Source organism: Peromyscus californicus, unplaced genomic scaffold, assembly GCF_007827085.1.
Source record: "Peromyscus californicus insignis strain IS unplaced genomic scaffold, ASM782708v3 Scaffold_9__1_contigs__length_137607984, whole genome shotgun sequence".
Classification (NCBI taxonomy): Eukaryota; Metazoa; Chordata; class Mammalia; order Rodentia; family Cricetidae; genus Peromyscus; species Peromyscus californicus.
This window is the reverse complement of record NW_026294617.1, coordinates 59384669-59405700: the sequence shown is the minus strand read 5'-3', so window position 1 is coordinate 59405700 and position 21032 is coordinate 59384669. Positions and strand designations below refer to the sequence as shown.

At 43.2% G+C, this 21032-nt stretch overlaps 1 protein-coding gene across 4 annotated transcripts in view; it reads left to right on the top strand.

Moving 5' to 3' along the window:
• Positions 1–21032, top strand: part of Rxfp1 (relaxin family peptide receptor 1) — a 126106-nt gene that overhangs the window by 36998 nt on the left and 68076 nt on the right. For all 4 annotated transcript variants that reach the window (XM_052731357.1, XM_052731355.1, XM_052731356.1 and 1 more), the window contains exon 2: positions 1543–1680. In XM_052731357.1, the coding sequence (XP_052587317.1) occupies positions 1543–1680 (138 nt within the window). The remainder of the gene's footprint in view (positions 1–1542; positions 1681–21032) is intronic.

The following is a 21032-nucleotide window of genomic DNA, read 5'->3' as shown; positions in this document are numbered from 1 at the left end:
CAGAGTAAGAGGCTGCATGGCAAGGCTCTGGTAAAGGATGGAACCGAGGCCATGTGCTCCATGTCTCCTCTCACCCCTAGCGCATCCCAGGAGACTGAGTAAAGGCACAGCCTTGCCCCTAGCGGTTCAGGGCGCCTCCGCTGTCTCTTCTAACTGTGGGGTGTGTGTGTGTGTGTGTGTGTGTGTGTGTGTGTGTGTGTGTGTGTGTGTCTATTTTCTCCCCTCTGCCAACTCCACCCTAGACTAAACTCCATCGTCTTTCAGTTGGATGACCACAGTCTCCTCAGCAGCAGTCTATCTCCCACTCTCACCCTCTGAGATCTGTGACCTAGCTTCGGCAGCCAGGAGGATGTGACGAGAGAAAGCACATGCCCTCTCTAGCTGCAGGGCCAGGTCCCTGGCTTCTGTTTCCCTTGCATTTTTTTTTTTCTTTCCGTTTTTCGAGACAGGGTTTCTCTGTGTAGCTTTGTGCCTTTCCTGGATCTCGCTCCGTAGACCATCCCTTGCATTTTAAATAAAGGTCAAAATCGTCCCCTTTGTCTGCCTTCTCAGCCCCAGCTCAAGCCACACGTGCCTGCTCACTGTGCTCCATCACAACCCTCGTAAGGTCGTCAGCCTAAACCCACTCACCGCCGCAAACACCCCTGCCACCCCCCCTGCTCCACTGATTCCACTCTACATTCTGCTCTCTGCTTACTCAGACCACTTTCTCAGAGGCCTCCTATACAGATCCCAGCAGCTCGTGTCCACAACAGCACAGGTCTCATTTCACTGTGCACCTCTCAGTTTGGAATTATTTATTGACTGGTTCGCGTGAGTCCTCCCAACAGACAGCGATCCCGGCCAGGAGAGCAGCTGGGCTCTAGCCAATGCCCTGGCCAGTCTTGCCAGAGCCTCACACTTAGAACTGCAAAATGAGCATGGGGCACATGCTTCTTGATGCCCTCCAACCAGAGAAGCCTTGATTCTGAGCCCACAGTGAAGATACACTAAGTTCTTGATTAAAAAAAAATAAATAAAAGCTGAAAGCTTTCTACGGAAGAGAGGAACAGGGCTGAAGTTAAAATACAAGCCTACTTTCATTAAAAGGGGGGGGCTGAGAAAACATTTCTAGAGTTGAGAACTGGAAACACGGTTTAGTGGCAGAATGCTTGCCTAGTATACAGTAGGTTGTAGGTCCAATCCCCACCACTTCGGCACTCACAGAGGAGTGGGGGCAATGGACAAAGAAAAAGAGGCTTGGAAAGAGAACCGTAGGAAGAGAAGCCGATGAGAGCATCCTCGCGAGGCAGAGGCTCTGGAAAGCAGCCACCGCCATGGTAGACGGCAACGCCCCGATTTCCGGACTAACCGGACCAGGGGACAAATGTGTGGGAACTACACACGGGGGACTGCCTTTGGTGCTATGTGTGTATTAACCTTCTCCGAATGTCCTCTCTCTCTCTCTCTCTCTCTCTCTCTCTCTCTCTCTCTCTCTCTCTCTCTCTCTCTCTCTCTCTCTCTCTCTCTCTCTCTCTCTCTCTCTCTCCCCCCTCCCCCCAGTCACTCCCGGGAGTGCACAGGATGTCAGCTGCCCCCTTGGCTCCTTCCCCTGTGGGAACATCACCAGGTGCTTGCCTCAGCCACTTCACTGTAATGGTGTGGACGACTGCGGGAACCAAGCCGATGAGGACAACTGTGGTGAGTGGCGAGCCGCCGAGCCGCAGCCAGCAAGGCCTGGCCTCTCCAACAGGAGAGAACTGAATGCAGAGGGCTTGTGAACCAACAGCTGGATTTGCTTCAGTGTCTGCTCTGTGAAAGGACCAGAATGGGCACAAGACACCCCAAGTCCAAGTTCTCAGCACCAAGGAGATTTATTGGCCCTGGAAGGACAAAGGGCATGCCTCGAGATAGAGAGGAGACAGATGTATCCCATAGGCAAACGGTGGTTTATAAAGGGAATAGGGGAAACCCTGTGTTAGGATGAGTGGTTTGTTTTGATTGGGCATGTTAATTGGGGTATCCAAAAGGGGGCTTTTGATTGCTGGGCTTCAATACTTTGATAGCTGGACCTTGGTAGTCAGCCTCAGGAGGAGGAAGTGGCCAAATAAGGGAATAGACCTTGGTGGCTAGCTTTAGGAACGTAATCTAACAGTTTAGCAAGGCAGAGGGACTGGGAGAGAAGGGCAAGGCCTGCCAGAGCCGTGTTTGCCACGCTTGGGTCTGCTAGAACCCTCCACCTCCCCGGTACTGTTAATACAGTGATGAACTATCACATCCAGCTCTCACTGTTTTGTAGGGAATACTGTTGCTCTCAGTATTTCAGATAAGTAGTTATTCGGCACAATCAAGTGTTTTTAAGCCAAGAAACCTGCAGAGCTCATGTCTTTGAGGGACCATGGTGTCAAAATCGAGAACATGGTCTCCGGAGACTGAGCCTAGGAACGGCTTTCACCAATTATGCAAACTTTTGAGAACATTTTGTAGCCTCTTCATGCCTCAGTTTCCTCATTTTGTACAAGGGTTTAATGGCTGAGTGGTGGTGGCACATGCCTTTAATCCCAGCACTTGGGAGGCAGAGCCAGGTAGATCTCTGTGAGTTTGAGGCTAGCCTGGTCTACAGAGCGAGATCCAGGACAGGCACCAAAACTACACAGACAAACTCTGTCTTGAAAAAAAAAAAGGGGGGGGGGGAGGTTAATGATTGTACCTACTGTGAGACTTTGGGAAGATTAAGTATAAAGGATTAGGAGAGTGCCAGGCGTATGACCAGGACTCACAACATGTTAGAGACTGTTTGTTCTACTTAACGCGGCTGAGGAGGAAATGTGAGAATTCCTGAAAACAGAAGTGGGTAAGTGGGACTCACTTGTCCCAGCAACAACCTGCCCTACGACCTTACAAGGCCAGCAAGTGAGGCTGTTGGCCAAGTCGAATATTTAGGAAAATAGCTTACAGTTGATATCTTTGTTCAGATTCCTGAAACTTTAGAGTACAAATTTATCAAAACAACTTGAATGCCCTGAAGCTGGTTCACTGCGAAAGGAATCTGTTAGTCAATACACAAGTTAATAATATTCTCACTTGTGGGAAAATACACTATTTTTGGAAGACGAAAACATACCTACAATGCTAGCATTGGATGCGCTGTGTACATGATAAGCCTGCGGGAGGCCTTGCTGCCCGACTCTGGGTGTTCCAGTTTCATGAAGCACCAACCTGAATGGATTAAACTTCCTTGACAAATAGACCTGGAAGGAGACAGAGCTTTAAAAACCTCCATTCTGTGTAAACACTTAGTTTATGTCCTAGAAGTAATGGGCCTCCAGAAACAGGTCATTTCTTGTAAATGAATTTTAGAATCACAAACCTAAGTCATTGCCTCAGGGGGTATGAAGTAACTATTTTCACCCAACTCCTTGCCTGTGGGAATCCCAGTACAACAGCCAAGAACTGCAACGCACTAACAAGGTCCTCAGTCTCCCTTCCTAAGCCTCCTCTGGCTGAGCATCTCACCTGGGCTGAGGTGCGGAAGACCAAGCTGTGATTTCTCTTACCTTGTGATGGTTCACATCTGTTCATTTGATTACCATGCCAAGTGGACAGAAGCGAAGCTGGATTTAGGCAAGCTGTCAGTCACCGAGGCACACTCTCCAGCCTCGGGCTTTTACAGTTTGGTTTGGTTTTGCTTCGTTTTGTTTTTTTTGTTTGATACCTTCCCCTGGTTGTATTTTCACAACTTCTCAGTCTGGAACACTCTCTGTACATGGGTAGTAAGTGAAATGCGGACACTTAAAGTGGTGAGCGGAAACTACGCACACCTTGGAGTGAGAGGTGCACAAACATGTCAAAGAATCGCGCTTGCTAAACTAACCAAATATCGCACCGTTCTTAAAAATGAAAATGTAGCAGTGGTCTGTGTGCTGCCAGGCACTTCCTCTGCACCTGCTTGCTGTTTGGACACAGTCCTAGGTGGAGTCCCATCAAGTGGGACGGTTCCAGGAAGCACAAGCCTGGCAGCTCTCTCAAATTCACCAGAAAAGGTGGATTTCAGCCTAAAGGAAACTCGAGCTTTCGTGGCAATCTTAAAGAGACCATATTAAAGAATAAAAATAATAATAATAATAATAATAATAAGTAGCAGTCCTTGTGGTGATAATCTTTAGTCCAGTGCTTTCCTCAAAACCCCCCAGTCAGCAACTCATACAAAGACAATAAGGCATTCAATACAGCTGGCTCAGCCTCCAAGATTTCTACTTCAATGCTGGAATGGGGGGGGCAGTAAATGACCCTTCTTCTCCTTTTTAGAAAATGGGATGAAAGAGCACCTATAGCCACAGGTTGGTCACAGGATTCACTGAAGGCTGGGGACATAGCTTGGTAGTCAAAGCACTTGCAACTCTCGGCAGAGACTCTAAGTTCAGTTCCCTGCACCCATGTCAGGTACCTCAGAACCAGCTCTAACTCCAGCTCCAGGGGATGTGACTCCTTCCAAGGGCAAGAGAGAGAGAGAGAGAGAGAGAGAGAGAGAGAGAGAGAGAGAGAGAGAGAGAGAGAGAATCTTTTCTAAGAGGATTAAATAAGATGCTGTGTATGGGAGGTGTTTAGCAGAAGATAGATAACGATGCATTTGCGCCCCCCCCCCAGGTTCATGCATGAGAATCCTACCCTCTAAACATGTTGAAATGTTAATCTGATCCTCTAAGATGTCCAAATGCATGTTGCTGCTGTCTGTCCATGCCAGAGCAGGCTGGAACACTCAGAAAGGACAGCAGAATTCCATCACCGTCTGTGGAGTCAGGTGATAAAGACCAGGAGCTTGAGTTATTTCTGCCTCTCGTCGTTCTAATTTCCCTGGCCAGCTGTGGTTTTTTTGTTTCTTCCCTTTATGGTATCTGGATAATTTATGCTTCCAAGGCTGCTCACTTTTAAGACATCCATATTTAAATGCTTGCTAATGCTAATTAAATTAAACCAGAAATTTGGTCTTTTCAGAATATATAAACTTCATGAATGTTTGATGAAGCAGTATTAGATATATTTCCAGCTATGTAAAATAAAATTTTTTAGCCTAACTAGATGAGATGAATCCATGATCATTTGTGATTAAAAATATATTGTCAAATAAAATGTCCTTTTTTAGTGGAAGAGGACCAGCATTCAGGAGGCAGAGGCAGCCAGATCTTTGCAAGTTGGAGGCTAGTATGTTCTATAATTACGATGGCTAATGTCAGCTTGAAAGGATCTAGAATTATCTGGGGGAAAAGCCTCTGGGAACACCTGGGAGGGGGTTTTCAGACGGAGTTAATTGAGGTGAGATCACCTACCCTAAATATGTAAAGCACCTTTCCATGTCTGAGGTTCCAACTACATAAGCAAGCTGTGGGCAAGCACTGACCTCTCTCTTTCCTGAATAGTATTACAACATGACCAGCTGCCTCAGACTCCTGCTGACAGTTCCTGACCCAACACATTGGATTATACTCTCACCCTGTGAGCCAAAAGAAGCCCTTCCTTCTTTAAATCACTTTCACTAAATATTTTGCCATAGCAGTGAACATTAAAGGTAACTAATACAGGAACTAGAGAGATGAATTAGCAATTACGAGCTCTCGTTGCTCTTCCAGAGGACCAGAGTTTGATCCTAGTACCTACATCAGATGGCTGACAACTGCCTGTAACTCCAGCTTCAGGAAATCTGACTCCCCCTTCTGGACAGACAGACAGACAGACAGACACACACACACACACACACACACACACACACACACACACACACACACACACACACACCACATGCACACATGTAGCTAATAAAGAAATGGGTGCCAGGAAGTGGCGTCTTTGCTGTGATAAACATGCCCACGTGGTTTATGGACTTTTAAAACTGGTTTGTGGGAGGAATGTGGAAGAGTTTGCAGGTACAGGATAATGAAGTCCCAGAACACTATGAGCAGAACTTCACAGGCCATTCTGATGGGAGTTTAGGGGACCAGAATGCCAAGGGAAAGGTGAACAAGGGAGGCCCAGCTCCTGAGGTTTCAGGAAGAACTAGGCTAGAAGTCATTTTGGAAAAGATTCTGATTTCATTCTGCCTGTGTCCTGATCTTCACTCTGATCAAACCTCTAAGACGTCCAGGTATGTGCTGCTGTCTGTCTGTCCATGCCAGAATAGTCTGCAACACTCAGGAAGGACAGCAGAATTTCATCATCATCTGTAGAGTCAGGTGATAAAAAGTAGGAGTACTGCTGAATTCCAAAGTAGTGGACTTTCTTGTTGAGCAATGGAAATTCCAAAGTCGCATAGCATTCAGGCTGCAGCATGACAATGGCTCACTCTCTTACCCAGACCTGTAGTAAAAGAGAGAAGAAAGATGTGAAAACTCTGAATCTGGCAAGAAAAGGAGTTTGAGGTTGTGGACAAAAACAGCGTAGCAAAAGCAGCTGTAGTATATAAAAAAGATTAGCACCATAAAAGATAAACATCATGTTCTGCAATGGGACAATAGGAAAGGTGCCTTAAGCAAGATCCTACCAATGAAATCTCCAGCTTGTAAAACACAAATAAATTTGGAAGGGGACAGCCTAAACTAGGAATGCTTAGTTTCTTGTTCAAGAGCAATCACCTAAAAACAGTTACCCAAGGGTCAGCAGCATACACCAGTGGCTACAGCTATGGTCCAAGAGAACTAGACTAACCTGGAGCTGGCAGCAGCATCTGTGTGGTACTGATTTTATAGGCATGAAAGATGCAAGAGTGAGGGAGTCGTATAGGCTTGCAGCAAGGTCCTTAAATGCAGATAGAGCATCTAACTGTACGAGGGTTGGAGTCTCTGTACGGAGATTCTGAAAAGCAACTGCATGAAGCCGGAAAGGTAGAGCTTTCACTGCAGTGGAGATTCCGGGATGCTAGAGATGCCAGGACCATGGGGTGTCCACTAAGGAAAGCTGCAAACAGAGGGTAGAGGCAACCCAAGAAAGAGTATGCGTGCTGTAAGTGGCAGAGCTGGAGAAACAAGGCTAATAAACCCCTTTGGAGTCTAGATGATGCCATCAAAAGTCCCAGTACCAAACAGTGAGCTGCAGGATTTGATGATTTCCCTTCTGGGTTTTGGTCTGCTTTGGTTCCCTCTTTCCTTGCTCTGCCCCCATTCTTCCCCTTGGAATGGGGATGTTTAGTCTGTGCAACTGTATATTAGAAGTAAGTGGTGTTTTTTTTTTATTTTATAAGAACTCACAGTTAAGAAATTGTCTTGAGTCTCAGATGAGACTTGAACTTTGGACTTTTAAACAGTATTGAAACTGTTAAAGACTGTGGAGGACTTTTGTCATTGGACTAAATGCATTTTCCATTATCAGATGGTTATAAGCCTATGAGTACAAAAAGTGGAAGATGGAGCTTCAAAGTGATACATGTGTGTGTCAACTTAGAAGAGACAGACTGGCGATGGTTAACATTGATTATCAACTTGAAAGGCTCTAGAATTACCAAAGAGGAAAGTTTCTAGGTATGTCTGTGAGGTAGTTTCTAGATTGAGTTCACTGAAGTAGGAAGATCCACCCTGACTGTGTGGATACCATTCCATTGGCTAGGGTTCCAAACTGGATAAAAAGGAGAAAGCAGACTGAGTGCCAGTACCCATCTCTGTCTGCTTGGTGATGCAAGGTAACCAGCTGACTTAAGCTTCTGACATGCCTTTCATGCCGTGATGAGTTTCACCCTTAAACTGTGATGCAAAATAAACCCTTACTTCTTTAAGCTGGTTGTGTGTGTGTGTGTGTGTGTGTGTGTGTGTTATTTCATCCAAAAAATAAGAAAAGTAACTAACACAATAACCAAGTATGAGGAATAAAATACCTAATACAAAACCATTAGAACATATTAAACCATTGGACATTTCCATGGGCATAATTCAAGGAAAAAAATACATTTAGAACCTTTCAGTTGAATTCATGGGAATCCCCTTCTTTTTAAAAATTTAAGTAGTATAGAGATTACATATGTAATTTGCTTAGATAGGAAAGCCTATTTCTCCAAGTTCTAGTATTTAATATAGTTGCCATATCATTTCTGTATTTTTTACCATGTCACTAATATAGTTTACATCTCTTCCGAGATGTTTCATAAACACAATCTAAGTATAAACCAAAACAAAACTCGGAAGTCATCAGAGCAGAAATTTGGTGTGTCAGTTGTAAATCAGAGAAAGAAAAACCTTTCTTTTTTTAGATAGAATGATCAGACACTTGAAGAATGTACCTTTGTAAACACTGAGGGAATCTGATTACAAAATATTGACAGTTCTCATTTAGAAATCACATATGCTCGTTTCAAACCAAATGCCAACTCAGTAGCAAATGTGTAAAGTTAAAGTATCATCACATTCTTGGGTGAGGGCTGGGGTTGGGACTCAGTGGTAGAGCTTTTGCCTTGCACAGGCAAGGCCCTGGCATGGATCACCTTACATGGCAAATATATAAATGGACCTATCAGATCAATTCACTACAACTAGCTTTTCACTTGAAAGAACTCTTCATTTCCAAGATTTCTTCATGTTTTGTAAGTAGAGCCAACACACAGAGTGCCCCCCGCCCCCATCTTACTTCAGCTCACCACCTCATTCTAAGATAGGCTGCTTGCTCTACTATGGAGACCAAGTCTTCTACAGACCAAATCATCATGCCTGTCCTTGCTAGACTTGCTCTTTGAACATCTCTCACCTCCTTTACACCTCTGCTGTGTCATCCACAGAAAAGGAATGAAGACATTTTGGTCTGCTTCCACATTAGCATTTCTGTAAACCATAGGAGAAAGGGCACGAAACCCCTTCTAGTACATTTGGAATGGTGTACGGTAGTGAGAAGATGTCTGGTAAAGTGTTGTGTCCTTCTGGAACCTAAGAATGTGACCTTATTCAGAAGCGGAGTCTCTGCAAAGACAGGAAAGACAGGGCGAAGATTTTGTCCTGTCAGACAGAATCATTAGGATGGACCTCCAAAGCCAATGACAGTGTCCTTGCCAGAAAGAGAAAATGGCTGCAGAGATGGAGTGGCCGTGGGCAAATAGAGGCAATGGTTAGACTTTTGCTGGCACACTAGAAGTAAGCAAAAACCCCAAGAGGCAAGAGAAGATCTGGAGCCTGAAGAGAGCATGTAATGCTACTGATACCTTGAGTTTATATTCCGGCCTCCACAACTATGAGAGAATACAATTCTATTGTTTCAAGACACCAGATCACAGTAATTTGTTACAGCAGTCAAGGCAGGGGACAAGAAATAGGAAAAGGTAGGTCCTCTGTAGACCTGAGTCCTAGTCCAGATGAAAGCGATCTGGATTTGGATACATTCTAGACAGCATTTCCAGCGAGGCATCCTTATACCTTACTGCACATGGCATAAACTGTCTGAAGATAAATTCTCCTCCCAGACACTCTTCCTACACTTGAAAAACATTTTTTTTACTAGATACTCTATGTTCTTTTATGTGATGGTCAGTCATACATAGTCAAAGGGAGGCACAGGAGAGGAATAGAGAAAATTCACAGTTACAGGAGGCAGAGCTCCCCACACAGAACACCCAGAAAGACATCAAGGTGTTCAGGGGACAGACAGGAGGAAGGGGAAGCCTTTGACCAGAGTCTTTGGTGTGAGTTCCATAGGAAGGGAAAAGCAAACTGAGCAGGCTAAGACTGAATAACTTCAAAGGGCTGTGGGAGTTGCTCTTGGGCTCTAGACTGATGGTTTCACGTCTAACAGAACTGAATGCATCTTTCATTAGGCACTGGAGAACCCGTTTTTGAATAGCTTTCTTGTGTTTTTCTTACCTTCTTGGCAGTATTTGGTTTTATCTCATAAGAGTTATAACTAGATTATCTTCTGTGTTTGAGTATTTATGTGTGCCAGACACAATTCAAGTCATTCATATGCATTCTTTCGTTTCATCCTCATGTAAATTGGTATGCTGTAATATATTCGTTCTATAAATAAGGAAAATGAAAGTGCAGAAAGATTCCATAAGTCTCCTGATAACACGGTTTAGTCAGAATCCCATCTCAACTGTGTGGCTTGTGTTTTTCTTACCTTCTTGGCAGTATTTGGTTTTATCTCATAAGAGTTATAACTAGATTATCTTCTGTGTTTGAGTATTTATGTGTGCCAGACACAATTCAAGTTCTACCCAGAGTAGAACCATTCACTTCATGCCCAGGAAGGAAAACAAAAATAGGAAGGAATGACAGTCCCCTTCCAGGCTACATGTCCAAGGATCTATAGACTTCCAACTAGGCTCCACCCATAAAAATCCCATTAGCATCTCCTCTCCCTATACCTGGGTTTGGATGTTTCAGGCAGGGGAAGTTGTCTCCTGGATCCATGGGCCAAAGAGAGGAGCAACTTGGGCTCTAGACTGATGGTTTCACGTCTAACAGAACTGAATGCATCTTTCATTATCAGGTGGCCATGAACCTTTCTCCCAGCTGTGTTCTTTGCTCCCTCTGAGAACTGTCTGGGCCCTGGATAGCCAGCTGTCCCCAGCCAGAAAGGCTAGAGGCGTAATAACATTACCGGGCACATGCACACAAAAATTAGTGTGGAGTACATTGGTCTTTGTGAATTCAGTTGGACTAGCACTTCCCTGCCTTCCCCCTCACAAGCACATATACAGAGGTGAAATGGCAAGTTATCAGTGAGCAGAAGCCAGCTTTGACAGCAGAGTGAAAACTGCACTGTGCTTCCCGGGGAAGCTCCCCGCAAAGATAAGGATGACCACGTATGGAATTTATATTGCCGCTGTGTGTTCGCTTCCTGTCCCTATAACCAGTTCCTGAGAAAATCAATTAAGAAACCTTCAAAGACGAGAGGTCCATTTTGGCTCACAAGTGGCCCATTCCAGTCCATGGGTTCCAGTGTGTGACTGATGGGCCTTGTCATGGAAGAGGCACATGGCAGAGTAGAACCATTCACTTCATGCCCAGGAAGGAAAACAAAAATAGGAAGGAATGACAGTCCCCTTCCAGGCTACATGTCCAAGGATCTATAGACTTCCAACTAGGCTGCACCCATAAAAATCCCATTAGCATCACTCTCAGGACCAAGCCTTTAAAACATGGGCCTGTGGGGAATAGTCAACACTCAGACCTCAGTAAGCCCTTTCCAAATTTTACCTTAACTGCTTCTCCTTTGCCCCTCCCTCTAGACACCAGTTGTTAATGCTGTGTCTTATTTGGAAATATCCTTAGGCACTGGAGAACCCGTTTTTGAATAGCTTTCTTGTGTTTTTCTTACCTTCTTGGCAGTATTTGGTTTTATCTCATAAGAGTTATAACTAGATTATCTTCTGTGTTTGAGTATTTATGTGTGCCAGACACAATTCAAGTCATTCATAGGCATTCTTTCGTTTCATCCTCATGTAAATTGGTATGCTGTAATATATTCGTTCTATAAATAAGGAAAATGAAAGTGCAGAAAGATTCCATAAGTCTCCTGATAACATGGTTTAGTCAGAATCCCATCTCAACTGTGTGGCTTGTGTGTTAGTTTCTCATCACCCTCACAATTTAGGTAATCAGTCTGTCGACAGAAAATGATTTATTCTGGTTCATGGATTTCACAAGTTTTCTTTCACAGGCTTTCAGTTCATGATTATTTTACCTCCACTGCTTTAGCCTACAGCAGGGTAGTGTGTCATGATAGGAGCATATGGTCAGAAAACTACTCATGGTCAAAGGCCAAAGGGACTAGGGTCCCCTTCAAGGACCATTCTAAGTGGCCTAAAGTTCCCACTTGGTCCCAGTTCTTATGGGTTCCATCACCTCCCAGTAATGGCATGGGCTAAGGACCAAGACTTTATTAGCACATGGACTTTTGAGGGACACTTATCCAAACACAGAAGCATCCCTACATTCTGTTTTTCCTGCATGGAAGAATAATGCCCATGCTGTTGCTCATTATGTGATCTTGCAGTCAAACAAATCTCTTGTTGATAGAATTTAAATCGGATGGCGCCTCCCCTTACATGGTATTTAAAATATTTAGAAGTTTTTTAAAGGAAATTATTTTTAAATTTCTTCTTAGAAAAGTAGTATATGAGAAATTAGATACACCTCCAAATTTAAAATGGCAAGTGTGATGATAAGAATGAGAGTTGATGTTTTTACCATAGTTACTAAATATAAGGTACTGTTCTAAGTCTGTATTTTGCCTCATTTAATCCTCATAACAGTCTTGGAGAAAGGAACTGTTTCATTACCTTTAACGTGGGGAAGTTAAAATCCTGCACTACCCATGAACTAGGAATGTCAGCTCACATTCCCAAATAAATAACACTCTTTATTCATGCAAACCTTTCTCTGTGGCCAAAGGTTGTTTCTATTATAAGCTTCCATCCTCCCTAGAGAGAAAAACCAGTTAAAAGACTCATCTGTTTTCTTTCTACTAGGATTGCAGCTGAGCTCGTGTGTCCCCGTGGTGCCAGGATACTATATGGGATCCACAGGGACAGAGGTCTGGCTAGCTGTCATCTTGGGAAACCACAGAATCCCCCGAGATAGGCATGAATCAATCTGGTCTTCTGCCTTAGACACCTCTGAACAGTCATCAGCCTGTCACAGACACCTCCATGCTCAGTCCCTCTTCCCTACATCCTTAGCCCTCCCTGGCTCAAGGGAAACATTTCATTGCTCCAGAGCTAGCTGTGCCCCTAGAGAGCTTTTGTGGTCATGTTGTTGCTCAGCTGCCTCAGCCCTTGTAGCCATTTCCACTTTGCTGCTCCAGTGTCAAGACAGGCTCTGCAACAATTGCCCCATGACCCCAGTCCACCCTGCTCCAGAATCCAATGTGGGAAATGTGATCCATACTTAACCCAGAAATGGGGGACTCTTCAACTGTCCTTTCTTTGGCCCAAGTCTCTTGTCTAGTTCGTGGCCAGCAAAGCCCACTGCTTCTCTTTAATATGCTTGCAAACTTCTCGTCAAATGTCAGTCTTAAGCATTTGAAAATAAAATTCCAGGAATTTAATTCCTCTGTGAACTTTTGAACTTCCGTGTCATCTTTTTCAGACAATGTAAGTGTGAAAGTCTAGCTGCCTAGAACAGGAAAGGGGTAGAGGTTGCACAGAATTTAAAAGAAGAAGAACTGTTAACACCCCAGAGAGTTTTCCCGACACTGACTTGGCGTTTACTAATCTATGAGAACTAGATAAACTGTGCCTATTTTGGAGTGTGATGGTGATGATATGTATTTTTAATGGGATTAGAAAACTGAAGTATATTCAAGGACTCTTTTGATGTTAATTTGTCCTGCATTGAAAATTCAGAAACACTAAATATTCCATAGCTTCTTAAGTCAGCTTCTTCTGTTGCTCTCAGGAGGACAACTGTACCCAGCAGTATGATGCAGGAGTCAGTTCTCATTTCAGAATACTCCACTAAAGTGGTTTGTCTGTCTTTTTTTTTTTTTAAGTTAAAAACAGAGGAGGGAGAGTGATGTGGGTCATGATCTTGTATTAATGTACAATCATGCTTTGGTTATTTGTGTCTTTGGGGGACTGAGAATTGATCCTAGAGACTAACATAAGAGAGTACTCTCACTGAGCTATGACCCAGCTTTCTTTTTACTTTTATCTTGAGACATGACCCCACCAAGTTTCCCAGCCTGGCCATAAACTTACTCTGCAGCCTATGCAGGCCTTAAACCTCATCTCCTCTAAGTGGACCTCCCAAGTGACTGGAATTACAGGCCTGCACCACCATACCCATCTTATAATCAGGTGTTTGGCGTTCAAAACTAACTGGTTTTGTATTTAGTAGCCTCAAAATTATAACTAGCAGAACCCTTGGCTCTTCTAAAATTACTGGCCTGATTTTCATTTCCAATATGTTTGTGATTATCCAACAATGTTGAGGCCTAGGCACGGTGTGGCACCTAACTTTTATTTCAGATACTAAAAGACCAAAGTAGGAAAGCTTGAACCCAAGCATTTGAGGCCAGTGTAGACAACAGAATGAGTGATATATATATATATATGTATATATATATATATATCAAGAGAAAATATATAAAAGTAATACATAAGACATATTTGGGTTATCTCTGTGATTTTTTCTCAGAACACATCTTACTAGATAAGGAGAGAGGAGCAGTATTTCTTTCTGTGGCCCTAATTTTCATTGAAAGATGCCCAGGATAATGGCACACTCCTTGACATCTGAGTAGTTGCCTGCAGTGGCACTAAGCCCACAGACAGAAGCATGTGCATTCTGTACAGCAAACTACTGTTGCTCTTAAAATTCAAAGAGATTCCATACCGCTGTTTTGACAAACTGCTGAACTCAGCCACATTGCATTCCCAGGCTCACTCTAGTGGTTCTCTTTAAGGACAATCACTTTATCAGTAAATGATGCTCCACTCTTTTCTAAGAATGGGTGCTTAAAGTTGAATGACTATGTGAGCACCAAGAATGCTCTGGTTTGTATAAATCCAGACCTTACAAATGAGCCCCTACTTGTTCACCAACCAATACAATGTATGCTTTGTAGACTATCAGATGCATTCTTGCATTCCAGTGCTTTCCATTCAACATGGGATAGCATCACACCCTGCTTTGTTCTAGGTTCCTCTCTAATGGGAATATAAATCCTTCAAATTTTGATTATTCAAAATTAAGAGCCAGGTATTTCACAGTGGTAAAGCATTCACCATGTACTCAAGATTCAGGGTTCCAACTTAAGCACCTCTAAAGAGAAATCAAAACAACTGGGAGTCCAGAAGCAATCTCTGAAATCTAGGGAAGGCTTCTGAAGTATGTAGGGGTCCATGGACAGCTAAGCTCCACCCCCAGGTTGCTGAAAGACAAGAGTCCCAAGCCTCATTCCCAGAAACAATAATCTAAGAATAAGAGGTAGAGCCTAGAAATCTCCATAGTTTTAAACAGATACCAAACCCCAAGTGGCTAGTGAATCCTGTTGATGTTTTGAAATTCCTTCCTTCCCAGTGGAGCCAATTTTAGCCCCACCTCCATAGACCTAGAATGTGGTGTTTCAGTATTAGCAGTCATGCAATCTGAAGCCCAGGAAACTGCCTTCTGCTCAAGTTCTCGAGAGCTGCTGTCACTGTGCACTCTGATCTGGACAGGGTCTCTGTCACGCAAATGTGGAAGCAAACACTCTCCAAAGCATATTAACAGAGTGAAATATGGCAATGGCTTCATACAGAGATGTTTCTCACTTGGTTGTACTAGCATATATTAACACCAAGTGGGGACATGGGATGCAAGACTTTCCAATCATATCTTAGTACAGAATTCTCACAAAGAATCCTGGCAGAGTAGCTAAGAGGAGCTTGATATATCTCTATAAGGTAACACACCCAAGGAACTTGTAACCCCTACCCCTTCCCAACTAAGCACCAACCTGTCTCCACCTCTCAAGGTCAATGCCAGTAGAGTCTGACACTGGCAAAATGGGTACATTCTCTTGAATTCAAATTGTTGTGTCTGACCCACTTTCCTGTACAAGAAACATAGCTAATACTTGTTGCAAATGAAACGCGAGCAATCCCAATTTACAATGGTTTGCTACATTTTTTCAACTCTACAACCATATGACAGTGATACACATTTGATTTTAAAAAATACATTGAATTCTGAATTTTGCTCTTTTCCCAAGCTACTGGTATGCAGTATATTATCTTGTAAGATTGGACAGTAGCAGTGAGCCTTGGTTTGATGTCAAGCCACATACACATAGGGAAAAACCCAGTACTTTAGAGTGTTCTGTGTGCTAACCTGTGATGTCCAGTAGATTAGATACATTATTTGCTTTTTAAAAATGTTTTTCATTGTGTGTATTCATTGTACATGGAACTGTGTTGTAGAAGGACATTTTCATGCCGGTGTATATTGTACATTGAGCATGCCCCCCAAAACGCCCTGCTGTAATTTTTCAACCATCTCCTTACTCCTCTTTTTCCCTAGTTTCACCTCCACTTCCCATCATGCATACTCATGCGATTTTATCTGTCTCTATAAAGTCTAGGAACCAAATGTGGAAGAAAGCCTGTGGCATTTGTCTTTCTGCAGGTGGCCTGATTCACTGGTGTTACCTCCAGTTGTGTTCATTTTCCTGCACACGGCATCACTTTTCTTCTTTGTGGTTAAAACTGTTCCAGTGTGAACGTAAACCACGTTTCCCTACCCGTTCCTCTGTGGTTGGACACCTAGCTTGGTGCCGTAACTCGGTGACTGTGAGTAGTGCTGCAGTAAGCATTTGTGTGCGAGCGTCTCTGTTGTGTTGGCTTGAGGTCCTTCTGCTAGATACCCAGTGGTGGTGCAACTGAGGCTGATGGTAGATCTCTTGATTTCAAAGACCTGATACTGATTTCCACAGGAGCTGGACTCCTTTACATTCCCCCCAGCAGAGTAGAAAGGTGTCCTTTTGTGCACATCCTCATCAGCGTTTGTGGTTATTTGTTTTCTGAATGATTGTCTTTCTGACTGGGTAAGATGGAATCTCAAAGGAGTTTTGATGTGTGCATTCTCTGACGGCTGGTGAGAAGGAACATCATATGTTTATGGGCCATTTGTATTTTATCTTTGGAAAACTGTTCACTTGTTAAAACCAGCTTGGCCATGGTGAAGGTCCCTTTCATGTGTTATTGAACTAAGTATGCAAGTGTTTTACTGGGAATCTTTGCATCTGTATTCTTCAGGGAGGTTGGTCTATCGCTTTTCTTTTTCCTAGGGTCTTTATCAGGCTATCAGCGTAACACTGGCTTCACTAAATGCAGTTTGGTGGCTTTCCTTTTCCTTTCTGTTGTCTAAATGTGTTAGTTCTTGAAAGATCTGGCAGAATTCAGCAGGGAATCCATCTGGACCTGGCCTTTTTATAGTTGGGATTTTTTTTTTATTAATACCTCAGTCTTGCGGGTTGCAAATCCGTCTTAAATTGTTTGTCTCAGTTTAATTTTGATAGGTCATGTGTGTCTAGAAATGCATCCATTTCTTGTAGATTTTCCTACTTTGTGGAAGATGTTTTTAAGACATGTTTCCTAAAATAAAAAAATTAGTTTTATTGATTTCAGTCTTCCCTTTCTCTTTGGATTTGTTTGGCTGAGGGTCTGCCAATCTTAATTTTTCATTTCAAAAAATTAAGTCTGAGTTTCATTGAGTCTTTGTATTGTCTTTTTCCTTTCCATTTCATTAATTTCTTCCCCAATCAGTTTCTTTCATCCACTGATCTGGGAGTTGTCTTGCTCTTCTTTTACAAAGGCCCTGTGATGCACTATTATTTTAGAGCTATTAGATTTTTTTTAATGTTTGTGTGTGTGTGTGTGTGTGTGTGTGTGTGTGTGTGTAAATACATGACACATGTGTGCAGATGCCCACAGAGGCCAGAAGAGGGGGACATATGCCCTGGAGCTTTAGTTATAGGTACCTATGTGCTACCAACATGAGTAGCAGAAACTGAACCCAGGTTGTCTAAGACAGCAAGCAGTCTTAACCACTGAGCCATCCCCTCCCTGTAGTGGGTAGCCATTCCAGCTTTGACCTGGAAGTTCCAACCCCCATTGAGACTTCAGTAACGGTCACACCTACAAGGCAGGGCTGAGAGAGGACGCTGAAGACCCAAGACCCAGATGCGTGGGCTCTCTTGGTTCCTGGACCCTGGAAGCTGGAGGTAGACCGAGCAGAGTTTTCCAGAGAACACCACCAGACTGCGCTACACCTTTCCCAGACCCTGTAAACTATCCCTTCACTTGTAAGTTACCCCACAAAATAAACCTCCCTTTTAACTACGTGGAGTGGCCTTAATAATTTTACCAATACCTCCCCCCCTTTTAATGTAGGCATTTGTAGTTTTTTATCCTAGGAATATATTTATACTCATCTTGATTTCTTCAGTGACTCCTTCTTCACTCAATAGTATGTTGCTCCATAAATTGATGCAAGTTTTGTAGTTTCTTTTACTGTGATTTCTAGTTTTATTCCATACAATCACAAAGAATACAAGAAATTGTTTCAATATTCCTATATTTGTTAAGACTTGTTTGGGGGTTTTTATTAGGGGGGCTGGCTTTTCGAGACAGGGTTTTCTCTGTGTAGCTTTAGAGCCTGTCCTGGAACTCACTTGGTAGCCCAGGCTGGCCTCGAACTCACAGAGATCTGCCTGGCTCTGCCTCCCGAGTGCTGGGATCAAAGGCGTGCGCCACCACCGCCCGGCGAGCTGTTTTCTTTGCCTTTGTCAGATGACCTATTTATTAGTGAGAGTGGGGTACTGAAGTAACACCCAATTGCTGCAATAGTGTTACCTGCATCTTTCTGTCTAGAAGTACTTATTTTTATGAATTTGGGTGCACACATGCTCAATGAATATATGCTGAGATTTGTAGTGTCATCTTGATGGCTTATTCCCTTAATGAGAGACTTTCTCTATCTCTTCTGACTGATCCTTATTTCCTCGGGTACTAGAACATCAGCACTTGTTTGTTTCCTGGTTCTGCATGGCTGGGCATACCTTTTCCCATCCTTTCTCCTGCCGCATCCCTGTTTGATGGTGAGGCTCATTGCTTGGATGGAACAAACAGATTCTACTTGTTAATCTAATCTTCTAATCTGTGTTTTTGATGCCATATTGAGACCATTAATATCCAGAGTTATTATTGAGAAATGTGTACTATTTACTGTTACTTTGTGGTGTTTGATGTTTTCCAAGTCCTCCTCTACTCAACTACTGTTCTGGCATGGTTTATTCTTTTCTGTAGCCTCATGGATATGCTTGTCTTTCTGTTCAGTCTGAAGTATTTCTTCAAATATTCTCTGTGTAATTGGCTTAGTGGCCAACTTTTTCTTTTGCCTTCAATTATGATAGCTAGTTTTTCTGGGTATAGTAGTCTGGGTAGGCTGTTGTTGTTTGAAATAACATCATTCAAAGCCCTCCTCGCTTTAAAAGTTTTGTTTGGCTTTATCTTGTTTTGTTTCAGAAATCTGCTGCTATTAGGATGGGCCTGTCTTTCTATGTGGCTCTGTGTTTCTGTATTTCTAGTTTCAACATACTTTCCTTAGTCTGGACTTTTAGTCCTTTATGATGAAATTTTTTTCTAGTCTTCTTTCATTGGGGTTCTAAATGCCTCTTGTACCTGGATGGACATTCTTCCCCTAAATGTGGGAATTTTCTGCTGTGATTTTATTGAAATTATTTTCTGTGTCTTTTTAAGACAAATCCTTATCCCTCTTCAATGCCCATGATTCGTAGGTTTGGTCTTTTTATAATGTTCTAAAGATTGGATCCCCCTAGAATGGGGGCTACCAGCGGTTGTAAGTCACTTGACTAGAAATCAAACTCAGATCCCCTGGAAGAGCAGCACCTACTCTTAGCCACCGAGCCATGTCTCCAGCTCTGGTGAGGTTTTTATTGAGTTTTGTCTTCACTTGGCTCCTTGAATTTTTCACTTCCAATATTTCAGTTTAGTTTTTCTCCAGCATTTCTGTCTCTTGATTGAATGGCAATTTCATGCCATATGCTGGCTTCCCTTGTCATCCAAGTGCTTGTGTCCTCTGGGAATTCCCTTCTTTCATTCCTTTGTACAGTTCATACTCGTTCCATTTCATTCTTCCTCTGGGATTCTGTCCCATTCACTCTCATTGGAGGTGAAGTCTTGGATTCCCGTGCTTCTTGTTCCCTGCACTTAGACTTATTGAAACAGTTGGGTCATTGGTCTTAGGTCATTGATCAGGTTCTCTTTTTTTTTAACCACCCCTCTTTCAGTAGAAGTATTTGCAAATTTCAAGGAAGGAAGACTAGTTTGTAGTAGCATTGAGGTGTCATTTTCCTCTAGTGGACTGTAATACAAGGCAACAGGCTCACTCCCCATTGCTGCCCTGTGAGGAGAATACTATTTTCAAAGGTAACCATTATCAAAGGGTTTGCCCACTATAAAAATACAGTAATAGAAAAAAATACAGTAGTAGTAAATAATTTCCCCTGAGGACTTGCCCTAAGATTTACCCAGCACACAGAAAATGCAGATTTCTAGGCCCCGCACTGGCAATATTCAGACCACACACTGGCAAAATCAATGAGAACTGGAACAAAAGAGTCTATGTTATTGGTAAGTGCCTTAATTTCCAAGTTGTACTGGAGCAAAGGAGAGTGAGTTTTCTTTCACTGGTGTATCTTTAAGTACTCCATCCACTCAGTGAGTATCCCAAAGTCTTCTTTCAGTCTAAAGTACTCTGTAGATTACCCTAGATCACCTCAAAAAAAGCAGAGAACTAAATTCCTGCAATAGTTACTAATGTATGAAAAACTGTGTATCCTTAAAATATCAAGCACATATGAGTTAAAATATAGAAACACGTAATACTAAAAAGCTGTGCTCTTAAAAATGCTAACTCCAACTTTGCAATTCTGGCCACATGTCTCTTGTTCTGTGTGCCTGCCTTCTGCTGGAGGACGGAAAGGCTAGGAAGAAGGAAATGCCTTGGCAAGCAGACAGAAGGTAAAAACTGATCACTGAAAAGCTTGTTTATTTGAAGATGGTACTATTTGAAAAGAAATTTCTACAAAAGACGCATGCTCTGACCTCAAGAAGGATGAGCAGGTTAGTGCTGTTCCTCCTCGTCATCAAAGATGCCTCCCTGCCAGTCTGGCTTCTCTTCTTCCCCTTTTCTGTTACTCCACTGCTCTCTGAATGTGTGTGTGGTGGGGGGAGAGGGGCAGGTGGAAAGGAGTGAAGAGAAGTAAGACTAAGAAAGGGGAAGGGTAGGAGCAGAGATTCCTGTGGCTCCGCTCTGACCTCACTCATCCACTCAGTGTGTCAAGGACACTGTCCCAGACATAGCAGTTGGCCCAAAACCACAATTGTTCATCATGAGCAGCAGCCCAGCTACAACCATCACTGGAAATGACAGGAAGAAGCTCAAAGAGGGCAGCAGGAGTGCAGGGATCCCCTCTATGATGGTCCGTGTTGCCCAGGGATGTCACCTTCGAGAAGGTCACCAGCATGGCAGTCACTCATGCTGAAGGGGAAGAATATTCAGTGAAATGAGCATGGGGGC